Source organism: Dipodomys spectabilis, unplaced genomic scaffold, assembly GCF_019054845.1.
Source record: "Dipodomys spectabilis isolate Male_0828 unplaced genomic scaffold, ASM1905484v1 ptg000002l, whole genome shotgun sequence".
NCBI lineage: Eukaryota > Metazoa > Chordata > Mammalia > Rodentia > Heteromyidae > Dipodomys > Dipodomys spectabilis.
In genome coordinates, this window is record NW_024870679.1 from 4,085,086 (window position 1) to 4,113,041 (window position 27,956).

The following is a 27,956-nucleotide window of genomic DNA, read 5'->3' on the forward strand; positions in this document are numbered from 1 at the left end:
TGAGCACAAGTTGGTATGTGTTTATAGAATAACCAAGATGCTAACAGATTTAGCTTAGGGTTGCTCTCCTATTTGTAGCTGTTGATTTTTGTAACCCAAATTCTATTCTTTTTTTGTCAGTCGTGGAGCTTAGACTCTGGGCCATGGCACTGTCCCTGTCCCTAAGCTCTTCAGTTCAAGATGAGTGCTCTACCACTTGAGCTACAGTGCCACTTCTGGTTTTTCTGGTGGTTCATCCAAATTGTTTCATTGTATGTACACACACACACACATACCTGTGCACGGGACTCAGGACCTTGTGCTCTTACTGGGCTTTTTCTGCTCAAGGCAGGCAGACACTCTTCTACTTGAGCCACAGCTCCATTTCCTCAACCAAATTCTGAATTCCTTAGGAGTTTTCAAAGAACACTGTGTGGAACTAAGCAAAGGAAAGTGGACTGCCAAGTCTATGTCCACACATTGCTCATAAGTATGCCCATGAGGTGCCTTCCTCAGTTGTGCGGAGTGAAGCGCCCCTCCCAGTCCCTGAGATTCAGCAGCCTTGCATACATATGTATGTTTGGTTCTGGAAAAATTCTAGCATAAGGAAAGAAAACTTCGGATGGGCTTCCTAGCTTCCTGCTGCACTGGGTGTAACGAGGAGAACCTTTTGGGCACCTTATGCCCTGGCTGAAGCACCTAGTACCTGGACTATCAGCTAGCCAGAGCACAGCCAACGGGGCAGGGGGTGGGGGTGGGGTGAAGGGCAAGGCTTGAGGACTGTGTGTACCCCCCATGGGGCCTTAAGAGGCAAACTCAGCAACTGACTTGTGCTATCGCCACCTGGTGGCCGGAAAGTGCATTTCCATTTTTGAGTTTTGCTTCCATCCCCCATGGCTTCCACTCCAAAATTGATTTAAAGAGCATTTTGTTGGCAGCGTTTGTCAAAGCTGCCTTTCTCGTCCAACTACCTGCTGGCCCACTTCCCTTTTGGCCTGCTTTCTATTTGTCATCCACTTCTTGCTCCGCCTCAGGAGCACCAACTGAAGCAGTTCATTGGCCTCTTACATTACACCATGAACTGTTCTAAATACTTCACATGTGTTAACTCATTTAATCCTCCAAAGCTCAATTAGGCAATGCTGTTAGCATTGTCGTTTTGTAGGAAGAAAAACTAAGACACAGAGATTAAGTCCCTCAGTCTGGTTCTAGGCTGTGTGTTCACCATTACTCCCTTACACTGCCCTGTGTTAACTCCTTTTCTAGTTTGTTCAATGAGCCTTTGACAAACACAACATGGGACCAGCAGTAATGTTTCAGAACACTTAATACCAGTTTGAGCAGCTGCTACATTTTCCAATGGAAAAAAATGAGAATGGTCCACACTGTGGGTGTTGGAAAGTACCTAGCCACTGGGTACCCTTAAATTCCCACTGGTCACTTAACCAGCTCCCCTAATCTACTGATCTGCCCCAAAAAACAAACTCTGCCTGGTCTATGCAGCCTCTCTAACCACCCAGTTCCCCCCTGTTCTGGTGTAGACATGCTGCCACTCCTCAACTCTTCCTTGGGAATGCCAGGACTGGGTGCTGTGCAGATGGAGCTTTGTTGGGAGCATTGCTGGGGAGGGCCTTAGGAAGCCACCTGTCAGCCAGCTGGTATCTGAGTTCCTACCGTCTCCTAATGGGATCTTCCAGGCCCTGCTTGTGTTTTGCTTTCCAAAATCTGGGCCTCTCCCAGGACAGGGCACCATGCAGACACACACTACCTGCACAGAACTAGTTTATTCAGTAGTATGGGGATGGAAAAAACAACAAAACTCTACCTTATTTACAGTTACAATCAAACTGTACAATCTGATGGTTAGTATCAAGTTAGCATCCAGCATCTTTGTATTTTTTTAAGTCAAGTCATCAGTAGTAAAAACCAGTTAAATTTTTAACCCTTTAAAGGAATTGCTGAGGGGACAGGGGACAGGGCAGGGTGAGAATCCATGGCAGAAACACCAGAGGCCAACCTTCCAAGAGGAACAGGAATACTTTTTTTTTTTTCCTGCCCATAAGCCTCTTTTCTGGCCATGTGCTCCGGAAGGAAAGTTCATGACAAGTCTGGAATACATGCTTGGAAGGTGAGGCCAATGAAGGATGGTTGGCAAAACTGAGGGGGAGGAGAAGAGTTGCGAGGGGAAGGGCTGCTGGGTCCACACCCCACCTGCCATGGCCTCATCAGAGCCCCTGGGACTGGACACAAACCCATCCCAACACGTAAAGCAAATAAATAAAGATATATATATATTAACTCTCTCTTCACAGGGGGCTGGGCTAGAGTGGGGAAGGGGCAATGCGGATCAGGACCTGGTCCTTTGAAGAAGAGAGCCAATTCCAGGAAGGGGTTAAAAATAGAACATGTCTCAGAGGCCACAGCAGGTCAGACAAAGTGGCATTCGTCTGATATGGAGGCGTGGGGGAGGGGACACCAGAACCCAGACTTGAAACGTGTGCTTGAGGCCCTTCAGGGCAACTGATCCAGCTCTGCGCCTCCTCTCTCCCCTCCCGGTCCCACCCCGCACAGCAAAGAAGCGCAACTTAACACATGACTGGCCTTCCCCCAGAGCAGGGGGCAGGCAGAAGAAATGAAGCACTTTGGGGTCAGCAAACTGAGCAAACACCTGGGCTGCAGCACATGGCTGGAGTCCCAGGAAAAGGAGAGGGGCTAGGGTGGCCATCCCCTGCCTAGGGGTGCAGGCTCCCCTTAAAACGGTTCATGCAGCATTTGGGGGTCCAGGGGCACTGAGTCCTTCTGCCTCCTGGCTGGACAGGGCTTTTCCGTTCCTGGGAGGGTGGCGGGGGGCCGGTGAGGGGCGCCCTTTGCCCCCCCTCCACAGCTGAGGCCTGCCCGGTGCAGCCCGCAGGGTCTGACGCCCCAGGTGCATGTGGCTTTGTCCTTTCCTTTTGGTGATGGCAAATGTGGGGGGCAGGCCCCCTAAGATTCCCTCTCCTCCCAGAGGCACAGCAGATGGGAAACTGAGGAGAGGCTGGGAAGCTTCCGGGGAGGTCCTATCCTCTTTGGGAAGGGAAAGGGGAGTCAGTTTCCAGCGTATAAAAAAAATTAATCCCTGAAGTCATGAAGAGTGGAGATCCTTTTAAAATTTCCTTTTTTTTTTTTTTTTTCCTCTTTTCTGAAAAACTTGGTCTTGGAGATGTTGGCCCCAGGGGTCCAAAGTGCAGTGAGTGGGGTGGAGGGGAGGGGCTTGGCACTAGATGGCCTTAGACCGACGCAAGGCCCAGGCTCTTCAGATGGACGTTTCGTCGCTGCTGCGGGCGGGCAGGCGGCGGGGAGCAGGGGGGCAGGATAAAGCACAAGACAGGAGTGGGGCATGAGCGCTGCTGGGGAAGGGAGGGGAGCCTCGGGACGAAGGAACCACCGGCCCAGGGTTAATGCAGGAAGTTAAAGAAGAGAAATCTGGAGAGGCAGGAAAGGAGAGTGGCAGAAAAGGCAGACAGAAGGTTAGCTGGAGCAGAGGAAGACAGCGAGCAGCTTTCACAGAGAAGGAAACAGAAAAGCAGGCCCAGCTCCCGGCCCTCCCTCGGGCCGCCCTGGGCTGAGCCCACCACAGGAAGCCCCACAGGGCACCCTAGTTTCTGGACACGTGAGGGACATGGACCATGCTCAACCCATCTGAACTCCAGCTGCCAACCACAGCCACCTTGGGGGGAGGCCCAGGGGCCGCTCTGTCCCAGCCAGGATGGCTGCAAGTATCACCTTGGCCACCCAACCAGCCCCACTCACTCGGAGCCTGATGAGTCCTCGTCCACGGTGCCTGCCTTGATGCTCATGGCGATGGGCATGACCCCATTCAGCTGCTCCTGGAGACTCTGCCTAGGTGGTGGGCGGGGAGGGGGCCCCATCCGGCTGCCCTCACTGGCTGAGGAGCCCCGAGAAGAGCCTGTGCCCTGCTCCAGAGGTAGCCGCAGGAGGCTGCTCTTCTCGCTGATGGTGGGCAGACATTTCTTCTTGAGGATTCCTGGGGGCCGGGAGGGTGGATACCATGAGGCCCCAGTGGTGGTAGTTGGGGGGGGGGCATCCTATAGATCTGCAGTGGTCCCTAGCAGGGCAGTGGGGATAGCTGGAGGAGCTCCACTCACCTTTGTGTGGCTGGGCAGAAGGGCCAGGCAGGGGGCCCAAGGTCCCTTCCCGAGACAGGGCATCTCCATTCTCCCGTGGCCGTTCCTCAAGGGTCCCGCTGCCAGCACTCTCCTTTGCTGTGAGTCCAAAGTCTCCTGGCCAGGGGACCTTCCCAGGCCCTGGGCCTCCATCTGGCAGAGGGGAGACCGGGGGGAAGGAAGTAGATGAGCCCCAGAGAGGGGAGGCGGCTAAGTCAACCGCCTACCCGAGTCCTGCTCCCCGGGAAGTCCAGGCCTCTCCGGCTTCCACTGCCCCCCATAAGGCCAGAGCCCTGGTGTCAGCCCACCCTTGGGGGTACTGTGCAGGGCCAGTCTCTCGGCTCCAGGACCGATCAGGCTGTCCCAGCCCTGCTCTCCAGGGAAAGTGGCCTCCTCCTCCTCTTCTTCCTCCTCCTCACTGTCTGATGAGTGGGTAGAGGCATAGGAACCACTCTGGTCATCTTCCAGGGACAGGTCACTGTCAGAATCCGTGTCGGGATCTGGGAGGTCAGGGGAGGATCATAGTTGGCCCACCTACCTCGGCACACCCACAGCAAAAGCCAGGCCCCTGCCCAGCTAGATGGCCAGGGCCTTCCATCCTCACCATGCTGTTGGTCTTGACCTTCCAGGAACAGGCCACCTGGGTCTCCCAGGCCAGGGGGCCCTTGGCCAGGGTTCAGTGTAGACTCCTCCCTAAGAAGATAAGATTGTGCTAGAGGGGTCAGTGTGGCCTCTTACCTTCTATCCCCTTATTTTTCTCTCCCCCTGGATTCTAGTTCCCGCTTTCTGTCGCGTGTGTGTGTGTGTGTGTGTGTGTGTGTGTGTGTGTGTGTGTGTGTGTGTGTGTGTGTGTGTGTGTGTGTGTGTGTGTGTGTGTGTGTGTTGAACTCAGGGCTTGGGCACTGTCCCTGAGCTTTTGTGCTCAAGGCTAGCACTCTACCACAGTTCTACTTCTGGTGTTTTGGTGGTTAACTGGAGAGAAGAGTCTCAGGAACTTTCCTCTCCAGGCTGGCTTCAAACTGTGATCCTGAGATCTCAGCCTCCTGAGTAGCTAGGATTACAGATGTGAGCCATCAGCGCCTGGCTGCTTTGTGTCTTTTACAGCTTCTACCTCAAGCTGCTACCGTCTTGGCCACATTATGGCCTAGCATCTGGCTGGCTCAGGTCCAGCATGCCTGGTCCTCCCTTCCCTCCCGTCTCCAGGGCTCACCTCAGCAGGAAGGGGATGTAGCTGGGCTGGCTCTTGCATGAGCGGCTGGCACTGTGCAGTGAGCCAGCTGAGTCTCCATAGGGCTGGTACAGCCGCCCATCTGCATAAGGGCTGGGGCAGTTATAGGACTAGGCAGAGGACAGACAGGTTGACAAATAAGGGAGAGAAAGGTGGGCCCAGGCTAGGAAGTGGAAAGGCGCGGGGGGCTTGCTCTAGGTCCTACCCGCTGCATGCCCATGTCTTAAAGGGAGAGGCCCCACATCTTTGGGCCTGGTATTGGCTTCAGCTCCGCAGTAGCTGTTCGCCTCGGCGCCTCCCACGTGCCCTGGATTTGCCGAGTAAGAGGGCTTTTGTTTTTTGTGTTTGTGTTTTTGTTTTAATGCTGGCACCAGGAATTGTCTCCTGGAAGTATTCTGGGAGGCAGGAAATGTGGAAACTTCATGAATGATTCTCGGGCACAGGACATTTGTTACTTAACTTTGCCCATGACCCCATTTTCCCCCAAGCAGAATCCTACCTCGCTATCACAGTATCTCCTCCCAAGACCACACCTAACATCTCACCCCTCCTCCTCCTTCCAGGAATTGGATAGGGGAAAGAAAGGAAGCCAACAAGTATAGAGAATAAAGAGGCTCGGCCCAGGGTGTCCTCACCGAGGTCAGGGTGGACTTGGTGGTGAGAGCTGGGTCAGGGCTGGGCTTGCGGCTACAGGCAAACTTGAGTGCTTTCCGGACCTCCTTGCTAAGCACCACGTAGGAGAGGAAGATGAATGGGCCCTGGCAGGAGAGGCAGCAAGAGTCTGGGCATATTCAGTCACTCCTCAGCCAAGCTCCCCTCCCTCAGGAAGGCCAGGCCAGGTACCTGGACACAATTGCAGGCAGCAAAGAGGTAGTGGAAGAGGAGGGTGTCACTGTTGACAGACAGCAGTGCCAGCAGCCATGCAGCACTCAGCAGCAGGAGAACAGCAAAGGAGGGACGCAGGCCCGAGCTGGGGGTGGGGTGGGGGGGCAGGGCAGTGTGTGAGACCACCATGAGCCCCCCCAACACAGTACACAGATGCCTTCCCTGTGCCCCAGGCACCCCCATACTCACACAGGGCCTTTCTTCTCAAAGCCCTGCCGCTGAGCAGCACAGGAGGCCCGGGCCGCCAGGATGTACAGGAAGACACTCATCTGGGCAGTGGAGAGAAGCATGAGAGGACCAGCGGGGACTGACAGCTCCAGTCCTTCCCTCTGGGGCCCAGCAGCTTCCACGCTTCCTAAAGCAGATCCAGCCAGTTGCCAGTGCCTCACACCTGTAATCCCAGCGACTCAGGAGGCTGAGGTCTGAGGATCATGATTCGAAGCCAGCCTGGGCAGGAAAGTCTGTGAGACTCTTATCTCCAATTAAGCACCAATTAAGCTGGAAGTGGAGCTGTGGCTCAAGTGGTAGAGTGCAAGCCTTGAGCAAAAAAGCTCAGGGATGATGTCCAGGCCCTGAGTTCAAGACACACACACACACACATACACACACACACACACACCCCTAAAGGGGATCCAGAGAGACTCAACCAACTCACCTTGGCTCACTCTCAGTACTTACCGAAACAGCGAAGGCCACTGGGCCAGCAAAACTCCAAATAAGCGTATCATAGATTGAAAGCCAGCAGAAGTCAGGATTCCCATAGCCTTCAGGATCTAAGCCCACAGCCAGACCTGGAATATGGAGACAGCAGCAGAGGAGGGTGCTCAGAGCACAGAATGCACAACTCTGGACTCACAGGACAGACCTGGAGCATGTGGAAGGACTTGATGTCCTTCTACCCATTCGCTTCTCCTGGAAGAGGACCTAGCTCCTACACGGGGGCTTGGGGCCTGGGTTAACTCAGGACACCTGTGAATAACTTGTCCTGGTACAGAAGGATGTTATTCTCAGCCTGTGGGCCTTGGGTAGCATGGTGGAAGATGTAGGCCCCCGGATGTAAAACCAGGAAAGTGGTGAAGTACCTGTGATGAAGGCCGGCACACCCCAGCCCAGCATGTAGTAGAAGCGCATGGGGCCGGCGTTGACATCTCGCACCTCTGTGAGTGCCCGGTACAGATGCAAGGCTTCCAGAAGAGCCCAGGAGAAGGTGCAGAGGTACAGGAAGTGCAGCAGGATAGCAATGACTGTGCAGGCAAACTGAGGGCAAGGCCACTGATCAGTGACCAGGACACAGCCAGTGCAGGGGCTCGGCTCAGGTCAGACAGGGGCAAGTTTCAGGAGAAGCCTGGGTCAGAAGGAGCTCTAGACACTCAGTGGGATGCTGGAGAAGAGGGCATTGTGGGCCACGCGCTAGCCTAGGCTCTTGATCAGATTCGCTACTGTCAGGGCAGGGATGGGCCTGGGTTGGAGTAGGGGGGAGAGGGGGTTATCAAGGAGTAGGGGCAGGAAGTTGAGGAAATCTCTAGGAGAGGAGGGCATCTTACAGGGAGGTCAGCCTGGTTGATCCCCAGGAGGAAGACCAGCTGGGCTAGACCCAGGGCAGCTGTGAGGTTGCGGCGGATGCCATGTTGGTTGGAGCGCAGGGCACGAAGGAGCGTGAGGAAGAGGAAGGTGAGCAGCAGGGCGGCCAAGGTGACCCCAAGGGCTATGTATGTCAATGTCTTCAGTGGCAAGATCTCCCCATTCTGCAGAGTGGGCGGCAGGACAATCAGGAAGGGCAGTGCCTAAAGAGCCAGCCTAGTGTCTAGACACCCACCCACGGCTCCACAGCCGCCCCTGCCGCCCCTCTACGGGCCCCACCTCCCGACGGGACACATCCATGAGCACGGCAAAACTTGTCATGTGGTTACACTGGCAGCTGACGTGGCTCTCATTTCGAAAGACGACTTCGCAGCCTCGGGCTGACCAGCCACCTGTGCCGCTGACCCTGCGGGAGGACGGGATGGAAGGGTGAGGGAGGCAGATGGGCTGCTGGGGTGGGAGGGGGGGTGGGGGGGGCAGAGGCTGGGGGTGGGCAGCACAGGCTCTCACAGGATCGAATGGTTCCAGAAAACACAGATGGGCTTGGTTCGCTCCTCTGTCTCGAGCAGCCGGAACTGCACAGTGACTGGCTTGTCCAGGGCGCGTGGCAGTAGCTCCTCGTCATCGTGAACGCTGATGCTCACCACAGGTGTGTTGATGACCGGGCGCTTAGGGACTCTGATGTGAGGCAGGTAGGGGCATAGTCGCCATGACAACCAGGTAACCAGGAGACACCCTCATCACTGGGAAATGCCCTACTCCTGGTCCCTCCATACCTCAGCGTTCACCTGCCTGACCTCAATCTCCACCTGCCCTGTCCCCAGCTGCTCACCTGAGGCTGCGCTTGTCTGGGTCATAGTTGTGGGGCAGCAGCCCAGCCAGGGTGCGGTAGATGATGACGCTGGCCACAGCCTCCCCATGGCTCAGCTCTGGGTGCCGCCGCTGCCTCCGCGCCAGCTCCTCCTGCTCCTGGGCCTCCCCAGCACCAGCAGGCCTGAGCCCGGGGGGGATTTCTGGAAGAGGGACATTGCCACACTCAGCCGGGCCCTGTCCCTTGCAGGCCTGCACGGATGCCCCCCAGGGCCAGCCCTTGACCCGCCCACGCCCCCACTGACCTCTGAAGACAGACTCGGGCAGAATGACTGTTGTTTCGAGGTCCGGGGGCCGCTCCCCACGCAGTGCCTCGTAACGTGGCAACTTGGCCCCGGCGAAGTTCCCCTTGTCCAGACGCACTACAGAGATGACTAGGACCCGGCGTGGCCCCAGGTCAGCCCCCAAGGGAGGCCACCCCTAGAGGAGCTCCCACCACACGCCCTTCCCGGCCCAGGCAGCAGTCTCACCAATGTTGGGCGTGACGATGGTGAAAGGGCTGAGGTAGGTGTAGCGCATATTCTGGGCCAGGGCGCTGGCGTAGGCCTCGTAGTGCTGGAGCAGCCAGGCCGTGCCGCCCTCCGTCTGCTGGATCAGCTCCCAGTGCCGTCTGTTGGCTGCGTCCAGGAGGGCACTGCCCACCCGCAGCAGATTCTGGGGGGTGGGCATGGTCACACGTGGCATGTGCTCGCAGCCCACACTCGCCATTCATAGCCCACACCGAGTCCCCAGCCTGTGCTGGGCTCAGCCTTGCTCCCCACCGGCCCTGACTCTCAGCCCTTCCCCCTGGGAAGCCCCCCCCACACCCCCCCCCCCCCCCCCCCCGCTCCGCTGCCTACCCATCAAGGATGCTCTACTCCTAATCCTTCCTCCTCTTGCTCTAAATAAGAGCTCCAAGCTGTGTTTCCCATGCCCCACCCTCTGTGTGCCCTGTTGATTCCCAGAGGAATCAGCCCTGATACAGCAGCCAGGTCCCCGGGTCAGCCTGCACCTCAGGACAAACAGTCCTTTCTATACCACTTAGATATGATGCGGGCTTGAAGAGGTTCTGAGACCCCCGTGTGCTGAATCACCACTAGACAGGCTCTCATGGGAGCCTTGTGCTGGGGGAGTGTCCCTCCTCCTTCCCAAAGACTGCCAAGAGCAGTCACACTCACCATCACCCCCACCCAACCAGCCAGCCTGGCCCACTGCAAGTCCCACCTCAGTGAAGTGGACATCCTGCGTGGCAGACAGCCCAAAGCCCCGCTGGGCGCTCTCGTGAGCCAGCAGCCGTGTGGCCAGCTGGTAGGCCACCTTCACGTCGCTGCCGAAGTAGCCAGCCGTGTGCTGGGTGGCGTTGCGCAGGAGCAGGGCCAGCCTCTGGGAGCGTCCTGAATCTAGGCCAGACTCATTGCGCTGCAGCCGCTCGGCCTGCACGGGAGGGACAGAAGGCCAGGGGGCAGTGATGGAGGGTGAGAACTGGAATTCTGGAATGCCTCAGGAAGGGAAAAGAAAAGGGCTGCCCCCCCCCCAAAAGAAACAGGGACTGGGATTCCAGAATCCCCTTTCTCAAAGATGGGGGTATGAAGCTGGGCACCAGTGGCTCACTCCTGTAATCCTAGCTACTCAAGGGGCTGAGATCTGAGAGGCTATAAGGTTTTTGCTTTGTTTTGTTTTGCCAGTCCCGGGGCTTGAACTCCGGGCTTAGGTGCTGTCCTTCAGCCTCTTTGTGCTCAAGGCTAGCGTTCTACCACTTGAGCCACAGCACCACTTCTGGCTTGATTGCTTGCTTTATTTATTTATTGTGTCAGTCATGGGGCTTGAACTCTAGGCTGGGGCGCTGTCCCTGAGCTCTTCAGCTCAAGGCTAGTGCTGTACCACTTGAGCCACAGCACCACTTCTGGTTTTCTGGTGGTTTATTGGAGATAAGAGTCTCATTGACTTGCTGTCCCAGCTGGCTTTGAATGGCAATCCTCAGCTCTCAGCCTCCTGAATAGCCACTGGCTCCCAACCTACTTCTGGCTTTTCTGAGTAGTTTATTGGAGATAAGAGTCTCACAAATTTTCCTGCCGGGACTGGCTTTGAACTGTGATCCTCAGATCTCAGCCTCCTGAGTAACTAGGATTACAGGTATGAGCCACCAGTGCCCAGCTTCTGAGATTCTTAGCTCCATTTAACCACCAAAAAGCCAAAAGTGGAACTGTTGTTCTAGTGGTAGAGCATCAGTCTAGAGCAAAAAAAGCCAACAGACAGAGCCCAGGCCCTATGTTCAAGCCCCAGTACCAGCTCTCCCCCTGCCCCCCCACCCCACCCCCCTGCCAAAAGAAAAGATGGAAGCATGAGGAAAAGGAGAGGAAGGAGATGGAGATGAGGAAGTAAGTGGACTTACGAAGCCCTTCAGCTCTGAGAAGGTAACCGATGTGCAATTGAAGAGGTTTGGGGGGAGCCAACCCCTGTGCTCATCACAGTGGCGCACAGCAGTCCCTGGGGGGAAGAAGCCAAGAGGGCTGGCTTCAGACACACAGGAAGCCCTGGAGACCTGGTTGGGAAGTTCTGTTGGGTGCTAAGAGAGAACTCTAGGGTCAAAAATGTAGAAGTCTATAGAGTTATAGAGGACTCTAGAGCCAGAAATCTCCACCAATCAGTCCTAGCAAAGGCTTTGGGGGCAGGAGGGTAGAGACCTTCTTAGAGTGCCCAGACGTCCCTGTCCCTCCCCAGCAAACACCTCATGTTCTCTGTCACTCTCTACCAGTTCATCCTCTGCTCCCCAAGACTGCCTGCCTTTCATGTTGGCATAATTCCAGTGTTAGGTAGGAACTCTGTGTGACTCAACTTTGAATCTCCATCACCCAGCCTGCTCCCAGCACAATACAGGCATGTCAGCATTTCTGTCCAGAGTTTGGATGGCACCGGCACGAGTGGCTCATGCCTGTAATCCTAGATACTCAGGAGGGGGAGATCTGAGGATCAAGGTTCAAAGCCAGCCCAAGCAGATAAATCTGAGAAACTCATATCTAATTAGCCAGCAAAAAGCTGGAAATGGGGATGTGGCTAAAGTGGTAGAGCATTAACTAGCCTTGAGCAAAAAAGCTAAGTAAGAATATCCCAGTACTGTCATGCACACACACACACACACACACACACACACACACTTAAATTAAATTTACAAATAGTCTTAAGTTGTGAGGACTCTGGCTATCTTGGGAGATAAGACAAAAATCTCCAGGACCTGGAGGACAGAAAGTAGGGTCCTGGGATCTGCAGCTGAGGATCTCCTGACCCCACTCCACTGAGTGGGTAGAGGCCAAGTTCTCACTAGCACCTCCTGGGCCTCTTATACCTACCAAATGAGCCTTTGGGGCAAGGGGCAGCAGCAGGAAGCCCAAAGCGTGTGCGAGGCCACCAGATCCCGGCCTCAATGGCCCGTGGACAGCTGTCATAATTCACTGTGGGGAAGAAAGAACATGGGATTGCCAGGCGCCAGTGGCCCATGCCTGTCATCCTAGCTACTCAGGAGGCTGAAATCTGAGGATCATGGTTCAAAGCCATCCCCAGGCAGGAAAGTCTGTGAGACTCTTATCTCCAATAAACCACCAGGAAACCAGAAGTGGTGCTGTGGCTCAAGTGGTAGAGCGCTAGCCTTGAGCTGAAGAGCTCAGGGGCAGCGTTCAGGCCCAGAGTTTAAGCCCTATGACCGACCAAGGAACAGCTCTGTATGAGTGCCCCAACTTTCCCTCAGCCTCCCCATACTTGTTGCTAGCCTGGCTTCAGAGCTCCCTGGAGCTCTGCCCGCCCACTCCAAGAGCCTCACCTTCACATCCGTTGGTGGTGACCTCAGCAAAAGGGTTGTCACAGCGATCACACTGGCGCCCGATGACACCAGGCTTGCATGGACACTGGCCGTCCTCAGAGTCACAGACTCGGGACAAAGAGCCCGTGGGGTAGCAGTCACACAGGAGGCAGGTGGGACTTCCAGGGGGCCGATAGTGGTTCTCCTAGGAGCAGGGAGAAGGATGGGAGTCATTGGCTCAGGCATCTTTCCTGGATACTCCTAGATCCTGTCAGCTACAGGCTGTCTGGAGAGAGGCTGCCTGAGCTCAGGTCCCCTTGGCATGGATGCTCCCAAAAGTTAACAACTGGTAATGATTTCCAGTGGAAGCCACTGGTGAGATGCCAAGCAACCAGAACAGGCTGCAAAGTTCCTGTAGAGCCAGCCCAGGGCTCACTGGGTAAATACTAGTCCTGTCCTGGGCTCCACTGCATCCAACACAAGGACAAAGAGCCAATTTCCCTGCCCACCAGCACACAGGCAACAGGTCTCAGGGTCTCTGCGGGAATCCCCATCTCCACTCCCCTCCCTCCAGGATCCAGGAGCAGAGAGAAGAGACCCAGGTGGCCACTGTGGGGCTTTGTGGGGGCCGTCACCTTGCAGTGGCACTCGCCGCTTGTCTTGTTGCAGTCTGGGTCAAAGCCTTTGCTAACATCACAGTTGCACGGGCCACACGTGGGGTGCCCCCACCAGCCACGGGGGCAAGGCTGGTCAATCCTGCAAAGAGGCCCGGGCAGAGGTGAACTCCCTCTGCTGCTCTCACCTGGTGCAGCCAGATGTGGCCTTTCTGACCCCAGCTGCAGCTCAGCCAGGCTCTCTGACCCAGAAGGAACAGGCAGTGGCTGCTGCCTGCCACCACAAGCCCCTGGCCCACCTACCTGGTCTCGCAGTATGGTCCGAGGTAATTTGGGGGACACTCGCAGGTGTAGCCATGGGGAGCACTGGGCTTGCGGGTACACACGGACTGGTGTTCACATGGATTCAGGTCACATACATTAGTGCAGTTGTCACCATAGTAACCTGGGAAAAGAAGGACCAGAGAGGCTCACTCCCCACTTCTCCAGCAATGTCTTCCATCCAACTACCCTCGACCGCTTCCTCTCACTCAGCCAGGTAGTGTTGGCTTTTCAGAGTATGAGATGAGGGCTCAGAGGGGTAAGGGGACTGGACCCCAGGTGCACAAGAGTCAGAGTGAGACCCTTGGAACCTGTCAGCCTGCCCATTTTCAGGGTTCCCTAGCATACCTGGGTCACAGCTGCAGGAATAGCTGTCCCAGTCATTGCTGCAGTAGCTGTTAGCAGGACACGGGTTTGAATCACAGGGATCTGGCAAGCTGCATCCTGGCTCCACATTGATGCTCTCCCCACGGCTTGAGTCCAGACTGCTAACCCCCTCAGGTGCCTCACTTATATGTACACCCTAGGGGGGACACGGGCAGTGTTGGCCCTCACTGGAGCAGGGCTCTGGGTAGCGGGGTGGGGGGGGGAGGGGTAGGGAGTGGGAGTATAGAAGGGAAAGCTCACCTGCAAACAGCCCCGGAAGCCACGGGCCACACCGCTGGCTGGCCCTGGCACTCCCCCCACAGTAATGTTGCTCAGGTGCAGCCCATGCAGCCTGGGGCCCAGGTTACCCTCTGCCCTCTGTTGCCCATAGTCAAAGGACAGGATGGCATGGCCAGGGCCCCCACTGGCTCCTAAGGCCAGCTGCGCATGATGCCAGTCACCGTCGTTGGCTCGGCCTGGCTCCAGACGCAGAGAGGAGGCCTGGAGCCCTGTGCCCTCCACACTCAGCACCACGTGGCCCTCCCGGAGCTGGCACAGGAGGAAAGAAAGCCACTTCAGCAGACGGCCTTGATTAACCTCTCTCCTAGCCCTTTTTCTGGACCACCAAGCCCGCCTGGCCTCTAGACGAGACTGGAGCAACACTGGGCCTGTACCCTGCAGGCCCAGTAGATGGCAGCACTGACCCACTAAACTGATCCAGCCAACTTCCGCTCCCCAAGAAAAGATCCTGCCCCGTAGCTCTGTCCAGTCCCCTCGAGGCCACTGCAGCCCTAGCCAGGCAAGGGCTGCCCGCAACGCCCCGCCACACCCTGCATCACCTGTAGGGTGATGGTGCTGCGCCCCCTGGTGACAGCTTGCAGCAGGACGCCGTCTGCCTGGCGTGTGCGGAACATGAGGCTGAGGTGCCAGGGCTGAGAGATTGGCAGTGAGAGGCCATGCCAGGCCACCAGGCTGCTGCCCAGGAAGCGCTGGGGATTGGCCATTTCTGGGGAGGCAGATGGAGGGACAGTCTGAAGGGTGGAGCAGTGGGGTGCAGGGGTGGGGTATGACGCTTTGGGGTGGCTCCACAAGAGGCAGACCCACATCCCTCACCACCCCCGCCCTCCAGAGCATTTACCTGCCTGGGTCCCGCCCGCGTTGTGCCCAGGCCTGCCTCTCACTGAGCCCTTTGTCTCCCTCCTACCCTCTCAGGCCCTGCCCAAACACGCTTTTCCACCCACAGCCATGCTCGTGGAGCCCTGCCCGGTGCCTGCCCCGACCCTGCCAGTGTTCCCAGACTTCTGACAGCACCCAGGCCCTGGCCTCTGACAGTCCCCCCCTCCTACCCTGGGCACAGCTCTTGCCCCCAAAGCCCAGTGGGCACTCGCAGCTGAACGTGTCCCACTGGTTCACACAGGTACCTCCGTTGTGGCAAGTGTTGCTGTCACATACGTTCTTCTTGGTGGGGCAACCTGAAATGGAGAGAGAAGGGGATGGCCCCAGGCTAGGGCTCCATTGAGAAAATCGATGGTGACAGCTGGCAAAGCCCTTGAGAAGACCCACATAGGCTACGATCCCCACTCCAGGTGTAGCCCCTCCTCCACCCTGGCTCCCAGCCTACCCCCTCCTCCAGCCCCCCCATACCAGGGATGGTGCCATTGTTGGCAATGAAGTCGGCCATGTCTACGTGGCGGCTGTCCACCTGCAAGTTCCTCATGCAGCCCACAAAGTGCCTCATTCGGACAGGAAAGCTCTCGGGCAGGTCAGGTACCCCACCCAGTAGCAGGGGCCCAGTGAGATCCAGAGACCTAGGAAAGCACAGGTGGTGAAATGAGGGTGGGCTCAGGCCTCTGATTCCTCTCTGCCCATGTCCTGCCACCAGGCCTGGGGAAGGAAGGGCCTGGCAGGAGGGCAAGAGGCCTGGCAGAGCAGCCCAGGGGAAGGAAGGCACTCTCATCACTCCCCACCCCACCACACAGCCCACAGTCCCCTGCTATAATTCCCGGATGCCGACCACTGCCTTGAGGGGCGCAGCAGGATTGAGCAGGAGCAAGGGGAGCCCCCATCCAGCTTGGTTTCCACGTTGGAACTCTCTAAATCCTCATCTCTTCAACTTGTCTCCCCTGACTCCCCCCCACCCAGACCTCTCCCCTGCTCACTTCTTGCTGCCACCCTGGGTGCCCTGGGCAGCACAGGAGTAGTTGCCAAGCGCAGCTCCAAAACGCAGAGCTACTCCTGTGTCACAGCCATCCACAGACACCACGGCCACCTTCTGCTCAGAGGGGCCCTGCGGGAGCCCTGTCTGGCCTAGTAGTGGCTGTGAACAGAGAGGGGCAAAGAGAAGTGGTAGGCAAGGGTCCCAGTCAGTTCACACACATGGCAGACACACGGAGCTCTATGGCACCTCTGTGTACACTCACATCACATCGAGCACCACCTGGTGGGATGGGAATGCCCCAGCTAAGTGGTTCCCTGCCCTCCCAGACCCTCCCAGCCAAGGTGCCCTGATGAGACCTCCCTAATGTGCTCAATGGCGCCCAGGTTGAAGCAAGCATATAAGCCAAGCCCCCCCCCCATACCCACCTTGTTATAGTATTTCAGCTGCACCGTGTGCCACTGGCCATCACTGACCCCTCCAGGAACGAATGGGGATACAGTGGTGGTTGATTCCCCTGCAAAGAACAAGGTGAGCTGGGACACAGGAAGAGGGCTGGGCAGTGTCCAGGGCTATGGCTGGAGCTAGGCCCATATTTGGCCAGGAGAGCATGCGGATGAGGGTCTGGGAGACGGGAATTGGGAGATAGGCGAGGATATGAGGCAATGGGTGTCACCTGCAGAGAAGGTGAGCTGGACCTGCTCCTGGATCACCTCGAGGGCCACAAAGTCATGCTTCTCATTGAAGCGCCCATTATATAACAGCAGCCCGTTGCGCTCCTTTGTGGCAAACCTGAGCAGGAGTGGGGGCAGGGGATGTGGTTACCACACGGATGCCAGCAGCCCACTCACCTAACCAACACTCAGTCCTACCCAGGTTCCCACCCCCTCCCCAGGAGCAGACACCTCGGTCAAGACTTCAATTCATGGGGCTAGAACGTGGAAGATGGGATCAAACTAGAAGCCTCACACCCTGGCTCCCTATCCAAGATGATGGCGGTGGGAGGGGAGACAGGCAGACCCTGGAGAAGAAGATGGTCTACTAGCAGTACACAGGCAACACGAGCCCACTACTGCCAATAACCTGTCTGACACTGCTGCTGCCTAAGTCCAAAACAGGAGGCATCCCAGATTCCATCATGCCCCACATCCCGGTGCCCAGACACTCACGAGAGGGCCAGTGTGAAGTGGAAGCGCTGGCGCAGGCCACGGAAGGTGATGAAGGAGCGGGCGGGGAAGCTGCGCGTGGTCACCTGGCAGTAGGGCTTCTCGAAGTCCCCAGAGGGACAGTCGCACTTGAAGCCACCCACCAGCAGGTTGACACAGGTGCCCCCGTTCTTGCAAACACCAGGACTGCAACGGCCTGAGCGGGCACTCACCTCGCAGTGCTCACCTGGGTAAGAGGAAAGGCAAGGTGAGTACCAAGCCCCCTCACCATCCCATTACTGAATACTTGGTCTTTAGTTGGTGATGCTATTTTGGGAGATGCTGGAAACCTTAGGAGGCAGTACCTATTGAGAGGAAGTAGGACAACAGGGGTGTGTCTTTGAAGGCTTTCTTACATCCCCTTCCTGTCTCTCTGCTTCCTGGCCACTATGAAGTAAGCAGCTTTGCTCTACAACTCCCATCGCTCCAGGCCCACACCTATGGGGCTGACCATGGACTGAAACCTCTGAAACCCTGAGCCAAAATTAACGGCTCCTGCAAATTGATTCTTAGATATATTTCACAGTGATGAAAATCTGACCAATGAACCCCCAGTAACATCTCCCATGGCCTCTTGTGAAATACTCCCCGACTCTCTCAGGCATCTCCACTTTCTGGCAAGACCTGGAACACGCCAACCCTTCCAGGGTACTCTGGTTGGCCTGCCAGGCCATTCTCATTGCAGTCAGCCTCCCACAAGTCCCTCAAAACTCCCAGGCCTCTCTCCTTCCCAGCCCTTTCCCCCAAGGGGGTGCTATGTGGATACAGGCCTGGCTGGTCCCAAGGCCCCAAACCCTGCCAGGAATAAATGAAAAGAGTGTTATGAGGACTGTACCAGCCCCTGATCCTCCCTCTCTGCAGCTTCTGCTACTTTTTGTCAGGCACCAAGATCATTTTCCTTCCCTGGGGATGGTACCTCAGATCCATTTGGATTTGTCTGAGTTATGGGATGGGGTCAGTGAGGAGGAAAGCCAGGACTTCTACAATAATAAAACAAGGAACTTCTATCCAGAACCCTTGGGTCCAGACTGAAGACTCCTGTGCCCCTGGGCAATGTTGAGAGAATAGGAATCTGAACATGGGACAGATCAGGACTCAAGGGAGCTAAAAATTCCAGCAGCATCAGATGGGAAAATCCACCCCTTTCCCTCTTCATTCCCAGATTCTAGAGATAGGTTCTCAGCTCTTGTGCCTAGTGACTGGCTCTTGTTTCCATGGAAACTGTTGTTCGCCTACTCTTTAAACCCCCTCTCCCCATCCTCCTGGACAAAGACTCCCCTCCCCTCCCCCAAGCATTTTCCCTTCCCCCTCCCCCAGCAGTAGCAGGGAAGTCAGTCTAGCAAGTTCTGGGCAAGAAGATGCGGCAGGGAAGGTGGTGGGGCTGCCCACGCTGCTGGCAGAGCCAGTGGGCTTGGAGGACAGGAGGAAGCCTGGCAAGGAAGGAGAGCAGGGTGTGGCCCAAGGAGCAGCGAGAGCCTGTGGGGAGGGTCAGGGTGCAGAGTGGAGGGAGTAAGCATCTTTGGGAGAGCCAGAGGTGGGACGTGTAGAAGGGAGGTAGAAATGGAACCATTCTGCCTAGGGTGCAGTGTCCTTCTGGAACACCACCGTCTCCATACCCTGCGGTTGCCCCCAGCTCCTCCATGCTTGAGGGAAAAATGTGTGGAGTCCTGGGAAGGTAGCTCACTTGGCTGTGGGGGAGACCAGATCTAGGCATAACCTCAGTCACCTCCTCAAATAAAAGCATATCCTCAGATAAAAGCCATACCTGTCAAGACCCAGCTTTTTCCATATGTCAAATTAATTAAAAGAATCCCTACAACCAACTTATTTTTTTTTTAAGCTGGTACTGGGGCTTGAACTCAGAGCCTTGCAGGCTTGCTTGGCTTTTTCACTCAAGGTGGACACTCTATCACTTGAGCCACACCTCTACTTCTGGGCAACGTGCTGGTTAGTTGGAGAGAAGAGTCTTGAATTTTCCTGCCCAGGCTGATTTTTGAACCATGATCCTCAGATCTCAGCCTCCTGAGTAGCTAGGATTACAGGCGTGAACCTATGGGCACCAGGCGACCACCAACGTTTGATCTAAGTAGATTCATTATTTCTGTGTGAAAGTTATGGAGGCCCAGAGAGGTTAAGCAGTTTTGTCCATGTGTGAACACAGCTACTATTGGCAAAAATGAAATACAAATCAGGAGCAGGGCTGACCATTGGGCTGCCTCTGTGTGTGTGTGTGTGTGTGCGCGCGCGCGCGTGTGAGTGGGTGGGTAGGGGTGCATGCACACCGTGAGGGGAAGGCCCCTCACACCCCCACCCCTTCCTTGGTAGGCAGGCATCAAAGTGCAAGGAGAATGTATGAATGCTCGGGGAGCGGAAGTCTACCTATGCTCTAGGAAGGAGTGAGGCGGCCATCACCATTCCCCCCCCCCCCCCCCCCGCCGTCCCCCTGCGCCCTCCCCGCGCTCACCAGTGTAGCCGTCGCGGCAGAGGCAGGTGTAGCCGCCCTCGCGGCTGCGGCAGCGCCCGTGGGGCCCGCAGGGCCGCGAGTAGCACAGGTCCACCTCGGTCTCGCAGTAGTCGCCCGTGAAGCCGGGCGGGCAGCGGCAGCGCAGCCCGCCGACGGGGTGGATGGGCCGGAAGAGCACGGAGGAGGAGGCGATGAAGGGCGCCGAGGAGTCGAAGCGCAGCACCGACACGCAGCGCATGTAGTTCTCGCACGGCTCGCGCAGGCAGATGTTGTCGTCGAAGGGCAGCACGCGCTGCGCCGAGATGGCGGTGAGCAGGCTGCGGTTGAGGTACAGGCGCTCCTGCAGGTCCTCGGACGGCAGGAAGGGCGGCCCGCCGCCGGGCCCGGGGGGCTGGCCCACCGACAGGCTCACGTTGAGGATGTGGCCCCCGGGCGCGTCCGTGTCCCGCTGCACGTTGAAGACCACCACGTGGTCCGGGGGCGTGGCCAGCGTGGCCGCCACGGCCTGGATGAAGAGCCCCAGCAGCGGGGACAGGAAGCGCTCGGGCGACATGTCCTCCAGGCGCAGCGTGATGCTGTGCGTGAGCATCTCGTCCGTGATGATGGTGACGCGCAGCGCGCACTGCGCCGTCACGCTGTGCACGCCATCTGCCGAGAGGGGATGCGAGGGGATGCGCGTGAGCAGGCGGGGGCCCTGGGCGGGGACTCCGGGAGAAGGAGCCAGTGGGTCCCAAATGTGTCTCTCCCTCGTCCCCTCCCCCTGCCCCTGCGTGGCGCCCACGAAAAGCCTGGCATAAAAGGAGGCCCAGTGACTCAGGTCACTGGAGGGCAGCACCCCTTGCAGGGGCAGTCCTGTTGGACTGTGTTTCTGCATACCTTCCCCCCCAGTTTCCCCGTTCTGAGGCATGACACACAGGGGCTCAAACTCAGTGCCTGGGCACTGCCCCCGAGCTCTTTTGCTCAAGGCTAGTGCCTTATCACTTGAGCCCTGGCTCCACTTTTAGGCTTTTGGATGCTTCATTGGAGATAAGAGACTCACAGACTTTCCTGCCTTGGGCTGGCTTTGAACTGCGATCCTCAGTAGTTAGGATTACTGCCTCCTGAGTAGCTAGGATTACGGTTGTAAAGCATGGGGGGGGGGGGGGAGGTTCAAACACCTTTTTAATGTCTGTGATGGGTCCCTGCTCCAGCCATGGGTCCTGCCCCCTTATACCAGAATCTGGAACAGGAGCTCCATTTGCTTACTTTTCCCCAAGGTCCAGAGCACTATGAAAGACCCACAAAAAAATCATTCCCTTATGGCCCTGTCGCGCTTTACAGCGCAGTGCTCCCATAACCCTGACCCTGGTGCAGCTCGCCGCAGCAGAGTGGGAGTGAGCTGGGTCAGCAGGCCATCAGGAGCCCCTCCCACTCAGACCCATGACTGCCTGGGCATAGGCCTGCTATCTCCATGGCAACACCCCACACAAAGCATTCTTCCCCGCCCAATTCTGGGTTGCTGCTGTGGGGACCCCACCCCAGGAAATCCACCTGAACCACCCACTTGTTCCATACTAAAGTCAAGGTACATGGGGGTGGTGGATCCAGTTAAGAGATGGGAGAGTCTGGGCAGCTTCCACCAGGAGACCCCAGCACCCCATTGGGCTGGTGTCTCCTCCGGCTCTACACCCTCTGGCTACTCATCACCCACTTGGCTCACCGCACTGCACCCAAGTGCCTACCTGCCATACCTCCAGGCGACACACTCACTTATAAACAACTAAGTACTAACGCATTTGCTGATGTCTCATGCCGCCCACACATCTGACGCTCAGAAATACCATGCACACCTGAATGTGCTTACACATGGGAATGGATTTGGTTTCCCTCAAAAGTGAAAGCTGGGGCCACAGGGGAAGGGAAAATGGCTTGGGAAGACTGTGGGAGATAATCATATATTTATCTAGGACTATGCCTTACACATAGTAGGTGTGCAGTGAACACTAAGAAGTTAATGAGAATCTATGCAGAGGATAGTAGACTTAAAAGCATAGCAGGAGAGGCCCCAGTTGGATAGAGCACATGGCACCCAAGCAGGAATGGGCAGGGGCCAGTTGCTGGGGCGGGGTGGGAACAAGAGAGGAATATGGGAATAGATTCTGTGGCAGTGTCACACCTACTGGAGGTGGATGGTGGATAGTCAAGCTTCCTGGGCAGCTTGCTTAAGCTGGGGCAGGCTGAAGCCAGACACTTATCTCAGTTATATTCCAAGCCCATGCAATCTGTCCTCCAGTCTCATAGCTGTGAGCCACCTGCTCTTGCCAGCAAACCTGCTGTCACTGATCACTTCTGCTCCTCCCACTCTGGTCTAGAAGCTCCTGCCTAGGCTGCTCCTTCCTATCTGATCTCTCAAGACACCAGCCCATAGTCCTCCATGCCTTCTTGAGCTTGCTGCACTAGGAAGCTTGTCCATCTACCGTCTTCCTGCCTCCTCTCACTTGCTCTACAGCTGGCGCAGGGCTCTGATGCACCTGCCCAGAGATTTCTGGACAGGATATTCCTTCTAGGCAAGAAGTAACCCAAAAACTCCACACACAGTGCTCTCAATTCTTAGGGAAGGGGCAGTCAAGAACAATAAGCAAGAAAAGCCTCACTGCCCCTCAGCCCTGGGAAAAAAACCCCAACTCCTCCTTGTGTCTCCCCTCACCATTCCAGGCCCCGTCTGTGCCCCTCGTCCAGTGTGTCTCTGTTGCTTCCCATCTGGCCCACCATCTGTGGCCACCTGCCCCTTCTGCTACTGTCCCCACTGCAACAGCCAACCTACTGCTCTATCCTTCCTCCAGTCCCTCGTTCCTGCTTTGACCTCGGTCACCCCTCAGATTCATAGGCAGGGTAGGAACTGAGGTGGTGCCACCTTCCCCCTCCCCTCCCCCCCAGGCTCTGCTGGTCTGGGAAACTGAGCAGGCCATAGGCAGGCACTGGTGTCCATCCTGGCAGAGAAAGGAAGCAGCAGGCAAAGTCTGGGCTGCAGAGAAACCAGCCAACCTGGGCTAGTGCAGCTGCAGCCACCAGGGAGAAGAGAGGGAGAAGACAGTCACTGAGGCCTAAACACCAAGATGGAACAGGGGAAGACAAAGGCCCAGGGAAAGGGCCAGCAATGGAGAGAGTGAGAGAGGAGAGACTCACAGGAGCTGCGGGAGAAGGTAGCAGAGAGAGGCAGTGCTCAAGGGCCCGCATGGGCAGGGTGGGAAAGAAGGAAGAGACAAAGAGCCTGAGAAGGAAAACAAAGAGGCGGTGGGAGTCAGTTCCCCTCGCCCAGCCTCCTGAACTTTGGGGTTGCCGTGGTGACTGCCTCTGAGGGTCAGGGCTGAGGGGGAGGGAAGCTAGGACTGGAAGGCCAGCCCCAGCTGCCCTGGGTGCCACCCTGGACTTCCCCTCTAATCTAGGGGATTGCAGTCCGGCCTCTGCCCTGGCAGGGGGACAGAAGGCTGAATGGTGCTATTCTGTGCCCTGAATCTCCAATGTCTAGCCACGTTCACCTACAGCAGGCTAGGGATGGAGGGCAGGAGACAGAGGCTTCTTTCCTTTCTACCTCTGCCTCTGCCTTTAGGGCCAGGCACAGATGAGAATGCACCCCCCAGCCTCCTCCTCCTGGAGAGGAGGTTAAGACATCCTGGGCCGTTCTCCTTGGTCTTGGCGTCTCCCTGGGGCTTGGTCCAGCAAAGCATCTATTAGCAAGCTTGGGGGCGGGGCAGGGGGGGCTGAGTATTTGAAGGGGAGAGTAGCTAACAGTGAACCCCCCAAGAGGTTCCCAGGATCCCCAGATTCAGGGTAGGTGCTCAGTAACCTGGGTCTGGTCCCCTCTTTGCTTCTCCCCCCCCCAAAAAAAAACTGATAGGAAAGATAGAACACTGTCACCCTCAGGTCTGGCTCTCCTCCCCTAGTTGTGTCTGGGAAGTGTGCAGGCTGAGCGCATGGCCAAGCAGCAGGAATGCCCAGCCTGAGTCCTGGCCAAGCTCCCACGCCCCTGGAAATCTGTCCCCCACCAGATCAGGGTTCTTGGAGTGGTCTGCACTGAAAGCTCAGCTGTCTCCTGGCTCATGTTGGTAACCATGCTCCATCTTGAACCGGAGATGGTCACAGACATCAGGGACAGCCTGCCACCTAAAAAGAGCCCATGGAGAAACTAGGCGGGAGGGGGGGGGCAGAGGACCCCAGCATGCCCTGACTTCACTGCAGCCCTTCCCCCCAAGTCAGACCCCCAACTAACTAAGGACTCTTGACAGTGGGGTCTGTTTGGACAGAGACAATGCGCTCTGGCCTGATTTCCTGCAGGAGCTCTGAAGGGGAAGCCAGGCCCGGCTCTTTCTGCCTGGAGGGAAAAGAATGCCCAGACAGAGTCCATGTCGGCCCATTCTGCAGCTCAGCTGGGAGCCAGAAAGGGCCAGAAGAGGACTGCAGGGTCCTGACCCCTGAACCCTGTGCCCCCTGCAGCCCTCAGCCCTGCCAGAGGCTGGATGAGATCACAGGACTGTCCTGTTGGTGGGCAGGGAGGCGAGGGGCCAGCTTGCTTCCCCTTATCCCGCCATGGTACCCTCTGCCCCTCCCCCAGCTCTCCTGGCCTCCCAGGCCTCCACGCGCCTTTTTTTTCCCCCCCACAATTCTTGGCAGCCATAGCCAGGGCAGCCTCACAACACTTCCCCCAGCACGTCACAGGCTGGTAGGCAGGGGGCAGCCAACCAAAGCAGCCAGCCCAGCCTGGGGCGGCAGGCGGGGCCTGGACCAGGCTGGCCAGGATTCCTGGGGCTTCTTCCCAGGCTGGTTCACTCCCTCTGGGCAGCCATGCCCTTAGTACCTCTGTAGACAGTTTTCTACCTCCAGTGGCTCCCCGAAGACCACTCCCACCCCAGCCTCACCTGGGCCCCTCCTTACCTGACACCAACACACTCATGATGGCCTCCAGAGGTCGGTTGTTATCCAGTGCCCGGCTCAACCTTAGCTCTCCTGTGGAGGCATTGAGTAGGACCAGGCTGAGTTCATTTCCTCGCTCAAAGCTGTAAGTCAGGCTGTCTGAGATGTCAGGGTCATGGGCAGGCACACGGCCAATGGCGCCCCCGGGAAAGCTGCTCGAGCGGTTGGTGACGTAGTTATTGAAAAGGATCTCAAAGTTGCCCAGCACTGGTGGGTTGTCATTGCGGTCCAGCAGCCGGACATGGACAGTAGCCCTGCTTACCAGGGGAGCTGATGTGGCCTGGATGACCAGCACGTATTCAGGCCGGTCCTCGTAGTCTAAGTCTACCAGGGCAGTGAGCTCCCCAGAGAAGATGTCCAGCTGGAAGACCTCAGGAATGTTGCCCTCCACGATCTGGTACATGATCTGAGCATTGGTGCCTTCATCAGGGTCGGTGGCTGTGACCCGGGCCACGGCCAACCCAATAGGGCTGTTTTCTTCTACAAACACATCAAACTCATCCTGCTCAAAGACAGGTGGATTGTCATTCACATCCAAAACAGTGACTGTCACTTCCATGGGAGTGCGGGCTGGGGGCATTCCCTTGTCCACTGCATACGCTCGTAACACGTACTGGGCCACGTTCTCACGATCCAGCCTCCTCAAGGTTCGTACGATGCCTGACGTGGACTCCACAATAAAGTCACCATCTCCGTCATCCCCTCCTTGGAAGGTGTAGAAGATCCGGCCATTGAGCCCAGAGTCACGATCAGTGGCGGAGATCTGGAGGACACTGGTGAAAGGGGGCACATCTTCATAGATGCTCCCCTGGTAGGAATCCCGTAGGAACTGAGGGGCATTGTCATTTACATCATTCACCAGAATCTCCAAGTAGGTGGTGTCAGACTTCTGGGGGATGCCATTGTCCCGAGCAGTGATGGCCAGGGTGTAAGACACTTGGTCTTCATAGTCCAGCTCCGCCTGAGTGGTGACGGCCCCCGTGTCCGCATCGATGCGGAACTGAGGGATGCTGTCCTCCATGAAGTAAGTGATGCGGGCATTCTCACCCGTGTCCTCGTCCGTCGCACTGATGAGCACCACCGTGGTGCCCGCTGGCCGGTCCTCATTCACATTCACCGTATAGTGGGAGCTCTGAAAGACGGGACGGTGGGTGTTGGCATCGGTGACATTCACCACGATCTGTGCTGTGTCCTGTCTTGTGCCATCAGACGCAGTAACCGCCAGCACATACTGCCGCTCAAGTTTGTAGTCCAGCGGCAAGGCGAGGGACACCAGGCCACCACCACTCTGGCTGGTGATGGAGAAGCGGTTGCGGGTGTTGCCACTGGTGATCTGGTAGGTGATGACACTGTGGGCATCACGGTCCACGGCCGACACTGTCACCACACTGGTGCCCACAGCTGCATCCTCATTGAGCCGCACTGTGTACTCTGGTTGGGTAAAGGTTGGGTTGTTGTCGTTGACATCCAGGATGGTCACACTGACGCTGGCCGAGGCGCTGAGGGCTGGAACACCATGGTCTCGCGCCTCGACACCAAAGCTGTAGAAATCAACCTCCTCTCGGTCAAGCTCAGCAGCCACAGAGATCCAGCCTGTGCCATTGTTGATGGTGAAAGGGAAGTCATGCCCAACTCCAGCCAGGCGGTATTCCAGGCGGGCATTGTCACCAGCATCGGCATCGATGGCCTGGACATGGAGGACCAGGTAGCCTAAGGGGACGCTCTCTAGGACAGTGGCCTGGAAGGGGGTGCTGACAAAGATGGGGGCATTGTCATTGATATCCAGGACTTGCACAGTTACCAGGCCAGAGACATTGGAGAGAGGGGGCCGGCCGCCATCCTGTGCCCGCACCCGTAGCGTATACTCTTTGGTTGTCTCATAGTCAAGAGGGCTCACCACATCCAGAGCCCCAGTCTGGGCATCCAGGTAAAACTGTCCCCGGGCATTGCCACTCATGATGCTGTAGTGTACCAGGGCGTTGCTTCCCTTATCTCGATCGGAGGCTGTGACTCTGAGTACCGGGGCTCCTGGGGTCACATCCTCCCGCACCTGGACCACATAACGCTTCTCACTAAACTGGGGGGCATTGTCATTGTCATCCTCCACCGACAGAAAGACAGCAGCTGTGGCGCTTCTTGGACCCGGATCTCGACCCTGGTCACTCGCCTCCACTATCAACTTGTAGGACTCCACCTCTTCCCGATCCACAGGGCCACGGGTTCGGATCACCCCAGAGCGAGGGTCGATCTCAAATACTTCCGAGGGGTTGCCCCCAAACCCCTCCAGCAGGCGGTACAGGATGTTGGCGTTGGGAGGGGCATCCCCATCTGTGGCCCTGACTGTGAGGACCTCGTAGCCAACCTCCAGGTTCTCCCTGAGGCTCTCTTTGTACTCCTGCTGCTCAAAAACAGGGTCATGGTCATTGGTATCCGTCACCAAGATGGTAAGTGTGGCCAGTGCACTCCGTCGGGGCATGCCGTGATCCTGCGCGGTGACCCTGAAGACATGGGTGCTCTTGGTCTCTCGATCCAGCTCCTCGGCTGTGGTGACAACGCCAGTGATGGGGTCCAAGGAGAAGAAATGGTTGGAGCGGCTATCAAAGAGGGCGTCCATGGTGTACTCAAGCCGGCCCGCCTCGCCCTCGTCTGGATCGATGGCCCGTAAAGATGCAACAGAGGTGCCCGCTGGCTGGTTCTCGGGCACCGTGGCCTGATAGCTGGGAGGCTGGAACTGAGGGGCTGTATTCACGTTCCTTTTCCTGCGCCCCCCCAGGGCCTCCTCTGCCGGTTCCTCCTCCCCTGCCCTGAGCCCTGGGGCTTGTGTCAGCCTGCAAGACTGGCATCGCAGCCGAGGGGCCTTTAGGCATGGGTGCTCTTGGGGCAGGGTCAGCTTGCCCTGTGGGGAAAGGTGGCCTCCGATGCCCAGGAGGCGACAACTCCAGGGGCAGCCTTCGGGGGCCGGTGGGAGGGGGATGTGGGCCCCAGATTCGGGACACCAGGCCCTCAGGCCATCGTGATGGGGCACCAGGTGGCCAATCAGCTCCGTGCCGGCATCCCTGCAGCGGCTCGTGTAAAGCCAAAGGTTCGAGGCCGAGGCTGGGCAGAGCCAGCCCACGGGGACACAGGCCCCCGAGGAGCCGCGTCCCCCGGACCCCAGGGAACGACAGGGCCCCACTTGATCTCCCCGTAGTGGCGGCAGGAGCAGCAGCAGCAGCAGCAGCAGCGGCGGCGGCAGTGGCGTGGGGAGGGGGACGCTGGCGGCCCGGCTCCGCATCTCTTCCCTGCTCCCCGGCCAGCCCGGGTCAACAGCCGCCGCGGCTCCTCCTCCGGCTCCAGCCGGCCCCGCCGCGCCTCATGCCCGGCCCCGGGGCGTCGGTCCGCGGGGACCACCTGTGCGCCCCGC

General features: G+C 57.4%; 1 protein-coding gene across 1 annotated transcript; it reads right to left on the minus strand.

Moving 5' to 3' along the window:
* Positions 1-1,744: 1,744 nt before the first annotated feature.
* Celsr2 (cadherin EGF LAG seven-pass G-type receptor 2) lies at positions 1,745-27,956 on the minus strand. The gene is made up of 34 exons (XM_042681938.1): positions 24,515-27,956; positions 19,604-20,251; positions 17,104-17,326; positions 16,611-16,726; positions 16,363-16,451; positions 15,939-16,096; positions 15,424-15,587; positions 15,126-15,251; positions 14,619-14,785; positions 14,041-14,328; positions 13,762-13,936; positions 13,396-13,537; positions 13,114-13,234; positions 12,500-12,683; positions 12,033-12,134; positions 11,078-11,172; positions 9,910-10,119; positions 9,177-9,360; positions 8,952-9,080; positions 8,669-8,849; positions 8,347-8,514; positions 8,116-8,242; positions 7,800-8,000; positions 7,338-7,512; positions 6,934-7,046; positions 6,445-6,524; positions 6,214-6,340; positions 6,006-6,128; positions 5,353-5,480; positions 4,747-4,835; positions 4,451-4,642; positions 4,125-4,295; positions 3,769-4,003; positions 1,745-3,293 (listed from the first exon to the last, which is right to left on the minus strand). The coding sequence occupies exons 1-34, from the start codon at positions 27,825-27,827 to the stop codon at positions 3,272-3,274; spliced, it is 8,766 nt and encodes a 2,921-aa protein (XP_042537872.1). The 5' UTR covers positions 27,828-27,956; the 3' UTR covers positions 1,745-3,271.